A 6,302-nucleotide genomic window follows, 5' to 3' on the forward strand; every position below is an offset into this window, starting at 1 on the left:
AAGCAGTTTGTGTTTGGCTAATCACTCTGAAAAGCACTTTTGAGCAATAATTTGTGGTTGGCCAAGCTTTTCAGAAAGTGCTTTTAAGTATCAAATTACGAATAAGGACATGAATAGATTTACTTAATAGTTAATATTATAAGTAAATAAATAATCTTAATAACTTGTTGTTACAGGCAATAATTAAATATTTTTATTTTATTTAAGTAAAATATGAAAATAAAATTTATAAGTACTTAATTCTTTAATATAAGTTAAATATATTAAAAATTATGCAAGAAATATAAAAGCATTCACCCCTAAAGTCACTATATATTTGAAAGATATCCTAAAAATAATAAGAAATATTTATACATTAATATCTTAAGTATTAGGTTTAACGGTTATTTTAGTATATACTATATTTTGTTAAGGGTATTTTTGGTAAGAAGAAAAGTCAAAACTGCTTCTGTTTCTGCTTTTGGGAAGAAGTTACTTTTTTCTGCTTCTCAGAAACTGCTTCTGCTTCTTCCCAAACCCTAAAAAAGCTTGGTCAAACATCTCAAGTTAGGAATAAAAAGTGATTTTGAGAAAAAAAATAAAAATAAAAAATAAAAATAATTTTGACCTCCCGAGAAACTTGCCAAACAAGCTACTAGTATGGAATTGGGTCATGACATCACATGTTTCTGCCAATTTGTTTCCGCTAATGATTTTCTCTGCAAATTTACTCCCTTATTCTTTTCTTATTTTTAGTTTTTCCTTTCAACAAATGGGGTTGGATCCACAACTTTGTATTTTTTAATATCAATGGTATCCAAAGCAGCTTGTAGATACTAATTTTTACGCTGCTACCTCTCCTATAACTTTGCCTTTTTTTAAATAACGGTTGTATGCCACTTTTTTTACCTGTTACCTGCTACCGCCCATAACTTTACCACTAAAACACACAAGTTAAGCAGAACTAGTCATTAAAACACACAAGTTAAGCATGACTCAACGAAGTTTACTATATGTAAGTGAGATAATAATTAATATCAAGACTCAATCAAACCGCACTAACATTGACAATACTTAAAGAATACAACCAAATGTACAGTCCCTAATCAATTCTACAACCCTATTACATACAGTGACAATATTAAAAATAGGTAGGTCACATAACAACTTCCCTATGCTTGTTTTTACAACCAAAGTAGCCAAAAGAAGATAAGTGATCCATCCCTATAATTTATACTATTCGAGGGGCACTTCACTTGTAGGGTGGAAAATTGTGAGGCCCAAACCCAAACATCACTTATCGTACTATGGTAAAGAGTAATATAATAAATATAAAGTGTACTTCTAATTTCTATATCGCTCGATCTTTTCAAAAATATTAATTGGTGCGTATTGAATTCTCCAAAAATAGTACTTTAACATATTTGGAGGATCCGACATGAATGCAGCAACATATTTTGAGAGTCGAGCAACATAACTTCTAATGTTTAGTTGTAGGATAGTAATTATGGATTGGAGGCTTGCGGCGAGGCCGGGCCCTTCCACTATAATCCTTCCACATCAGGTTTGCTACTTCATCTGCTGCATCAAGAAACTGATCCTTAGAATCATCTTTCTTTGCTCTCTCATTATGATGTGCCTTCAAAGTTGTCTTGCTAGAGCTGGCTTTCTTCGATGCTGCATTAGGCTCATGTGTTTCCACCTATCATATAGTTAATTTCATTGTATCAGAATGCAAGTATATATCCCAAAGCAATGTTTTAGATTTTAGTTAATTGGTACTCCTTTGATTGGCACGTAATTTAAAAAAAAAAATTAAAATTTGTGGTATAAAATAATCTATACATATTTGTATGACTATAAATCTACTCAATAAGAATAAAATAAGAAGTAAAGTTAAATTATTTATCTAAATATAGAAAGATATTATTTTTTTTGGGACAAACTAAAACAGAAAATGTCATCATGGATAGAGTACTACTTAGCATATTTTTTCTCCTTCTCGTGAGAGGAGCTTTTAACTCATATACAATGACAATACACACAAAAACTTGCACTATCAATGCATTTTAACATGTGTAGTGTGTCTATATATGTGTTTCATTTTAGGAAGAGGACCGGGAAAGGTGTTGATGCACCGAAAGGTTGATTGAAATTGAATATAAAATTGAAGATGTAGAATAGCAACAAGACTCATCTTTGGAGAAAAAAAAAAGGAACTCTTATACTTGTAGTAATTTCGATACAAAACCATTTAAGGGAAGAGTTTAACAAATTATATATAACAATATTGTAAAATCGTATTGACTTAAGATAGCAACCATGTTCTTGGAATTTGATATATTGTGTTGTGGCTTGGTTAATTATAAATGATGGAAGACATCGTATCTATGCTAGAACACTAGATATTCTAGACAATTTAGTAGCATACATAAATATATAGAATATTGTTCTACATATAAGATTTTATATATATTGGATATTACATATCTTCCACAAAAATATCTTCTTTGCAAGATAAATTTTTCTTCAAACTTGTAGAAAATCACAGATTAATTTTCAGCAGAAGGGGGTGTTGAATGAGAAAGAGAACCTGAACGTTAATGTGATGTTTTTCCGGTCCCTGAATATGGACATTTTCCAGCATTTTTCTTCCTCCAATCTTCCTTACTATTCCTGCATAGAAGACCAAGAATTTAGCAAAAGCAAAAGAAAAAGCCAGTGCTCCTAATTAGGGTAATGGAATGGAAAACTATTTTCAGAAAATAAATTATTTTCTAATGTTTGGTTGTTAGGAAACATGACTTCCTTCACTCTGGAGCCGAAGTTATTTTACTTCACAATTATCATAAATCTTAGCTTCATGACATCATTGCCTTAACCGGCCAACACTTTGACATTATTATGAATTTTTTATACAAAAAAATTCATCAAAACCCACTCTAATAAAATCGAATAAAAACATTTTCTGAAATATAAGTGGCTTCAATCCTACCAAACACACTAAAAGGAGGGGGGGAAAAGAGAAATGGATATAACTGTACTTACCTAACTGAGTATGAGCAGAAGAGGACTGGTCTAGGACAAGCAAAACAACGACCATAAGAATGAGTGACAATTGTATGAAACGAGTGGAACTCATTTTTGAACAGTGAGTTTTTCTTTCTTAAAAAACATGAAAGTGATTGTTTTCCTCATGAAGTGAGAGGGACAAGGTACTAACTACTAACACAAAGATTGGGTTTTTATAGAGAGTTCAAAATCAACTCATAGTCAAAGCTAGGGTACCGCCGTACAGACATCTACCTTATTCTAATATATGAACCCTGACATCGTGCGTGTAGTACTTTGGAAATCTCAATTTGTAAAAGATTCTAAATGGAGTAAATAAGTAAATATAATGTACGTACTATTAGTAGTAGTTGTTGTTTTCTCTTCTAACAGCTTCCTTGGGTTAAATGTATGTTTATCACTAGGATTAGTTTCTTTATAAGCTATAAGCTATTTGCAATCTATTCGTCTGATTAATCTAGCTAGCCAGATTCGGGTCGGGTAAGACCTCCTTACCAAGAAGTTTTAAATTCCATTCTCCCGACTCGAAATTGGGGCCTTTAAGTAAAGGTCCAACCATCTCACCGCATCCCTCGATAGTATCATTAGAATTAGTTGTCCCAAGTTAAGCGAAGAGGTAAAGAAAAAGAAAACAGAGGCAGTAGTATTAAGAAAAATAAAGATTTCACTTATATATTGGGAGAATACAAAAAGTTACATATAGTATTATTATATATATATTAACCTATTATAACATATTAAAATTAATATATGGATGGCTAGATAACGAGCACGGTGAGATTTTCTAGGTACAGATGTAAATGTAAGTACTAAAACTTTCAAGCAGTGCATACTTTAAGCTCAGTTTGCCAGTTATATTTAAAAGGATAATGAATGAGCTGTTATGATTCCATATCACCGAAGGATTTAGTACCGTGGATTAGAGAGGTCTCGTGTTCGAATTTTGGGTATGAAAAAATCTTTGGTAGGGAGTACTATCACCGAATGGGACCCTATCCGGTGCGAATCCAAATATAGTCGAGCTCCAATGTGACTACCGAACATCGGGGAAACCAACCAAAAAAAAATGATTCCAGATATCTTTAAACAAAGCAAAAAGAAAACACACTGCCATGCAAATCAGTAGGTAATATAATCAGCAAACTATTCAAACCCTGAGACAAAATCAGAGACTTGGTCGCCAGCTATTTAGTCAGTAAAAAGTGCATGAAACGATAAATAATTCCTCATCCCTTGTATACCATTTTCAGCTTTGCGGCAGTGAGCCAGGATTTTTATCAAAAAAAAGTCAGAATATCAAGAAATAAACATACGAAAAAATCAAAAAGATTCAATTTATAGTATAAACGCATAAAAAAAAACTTATCTAGCTACACTGTGTAGTTGTCCGGACACCCCTTGCTCTAGGGTTTTCTTAATTTCTCCACATTTTACTCGCTTTATAGCTTTCTAGACTATGGGTACGATTCCTTCTTTGGCTACACATTAAATAGGTATTGTAGTGTATACTTGATCGATCGTGTTAATAGTTTACTTAGATTTAAGGATAACTATTCTAAAAACTCTAAACCGGAGCCATCCCTTTCAATTTCTGTACTATCTGTTTTGCTCGATAAGTTTTTCATCAAATGAAAGCTGCAAGATGTCCCGGTCCTTGGTAAAATGTAAGAAAAATAATTTGGAGAGAATAAGCAAGGGATGGTTATTTGATTGGTATCGTAATGGTGGAGTTACGAATTTGAATAAAGGAAGCTAACTGTAGAATTTGATTTACTTGTAATTGAAGATTATAATTAAACCATTCAGAGTTGTGGTGTGAGTTGTGGTGTGATAAATAAAATTCCTCCATCCTTAACCAATGTTCGAGGCAGGGGCGGAGGTAGAGCATTAGGAACGGATTCGGACGAATCCAGTGAGTTAGTGACTTTTGCTTAAACCTTGTATTTGTGTTAGAAAATTCATTAAATGTATATAAGTATTTCCTCCTTCCTTCCCTGTGATTGATTGCTTTTTCTTCCTTTTTCCATACTTCAAGAGGAAGAGATCGTCGGGTTCAACTTCCACTAGTGATGGCGATTCCTTCTTGAAAAACAATATATTCAGTTGAATCTTCATATTCCAATAATAAGATCGAATCAATTCCTATTCGAAAAGACTCCCGCTAGCTAGCCTCCCTTTCTCTCTTTTTACAGCCTCGTGGACGGACGAAAGAAGGGAAGGACATGGGAGATTGTTGATTTACCTCCTGGAAAGAAGACTGTGGGATCTAAATGTAAATGGGTATACACAGTGAAATTCCAGCCAAGACTAAGACGAACTATGAGTTCAATTGTAAGTTGAGAACTCATAAATTTCAAATCTTGGCACTGCCGCTGATTCCAAGTTCGGGCCTTATAAGGAATGAAAAAGCATTTTCCCTTGTAACGGGCCTTAAGCAGCGTAAATTCGGAATAAAAGTTAGAGAAAAAAAATAGTAATAAAAATATCTAAGGCAATTCCTTATAAATTATATTATAGAATTGTCACCTAAAGTTTTTAATTCAAATTTAAAGACAAAAATATTGTAAAGAGATATTCAAAGCAATGCGTTATAGTATTATAATATATATATATATATATAGTATAGTATATATATAAGCTTATATATATAATATACTATACTATATATACATCTTAAGATATATAAGCTATATTCGATTTACTATATATACATCTTAAGATATATAAGCTATATTCGATTTATATACTATATATACATCTTAAGATATATATATATATATATATATATATATATATATAACAGTTAAATATGTCAGAGTATTTGTGTGGCTATAAAAGCTTATTATTAATGATAGAATTAGTAGTTTAAGTTAAATTATTTTCAAATTTAAAAATGAATCATTTTTTTTGGGACGGACTAAAATAAATAAATAAAATCACATAACCTGGAACATACGGAATACATAATTTGGATTAAGACTATTGAGCTCGGGACAATCCGTAACCTAAACTCTAGCCCCGCCTCTAACCAACACCTCACCATGACAGAAAGATTAAGAGACCGTTTGGACATAAGAAATTTTTCCTCTTTTTCCAAAAAAAAATTATTTTTTTCGAAATCAGCGCTTGTTCATAAAATTTCCAATTTTCACTTAAAGATGCATTTTGAAAAATTTTGAAAATTTGAAAAAACTCCAAATAGCTGTTTTTAAAAAAATTTCACTCAAATCACTCACAAAACTTTAAAAACA

At 31.8% G+C, this 6,302-nt stretch overlaps 1 protein-coding gene across 1 annotated transcript; it reads right to left on the minus strand.

Moving 5' to 3' along the window:
• Positions 1 to 1,023: 1,023 nt before the first annotated feature.
• Positions 1,024 to 3,504, minus strand: LOC104112182 (uncharacterized). Its single transcript, XM_070185662.1, has 3 exons — positions 3,028 to 3,504; positions 2,573 to 2,655; positions 1,024 to 1,681 (listed from the first exon to the last, which is right to left on the minus strand). Exons 1-3 carry the CDS (start codon positions 3,119 to 3,121, stop codon positions 1,460 to 1,462), a joined length of 399 nt encoding a protein of 132 aa, XP_070041763.1. The 5' UTR covers positions 3,122 to 3,504; the 3' UTR covers positions 1,024 to 1,459.
• Between the last annotated feature and the right edge of the window lie 2,798 nt (positions 3,505 to 6,302).

This window comes from Nicotiana tomentosiformis, chromosome 9, assembly GCF_000390325.3.
Source record: "Nicotiana tomentosiformis chromosome 9, ASM39032v3, whole genome shotgun sequence".
Taxonomy (NCBI): Eukaryota; Viridiplantae; Streptophyta; class Magnoliopsida; order Solanales; family Solanaceae; genus Nicotiana; species Nicotiana tomentosiformis.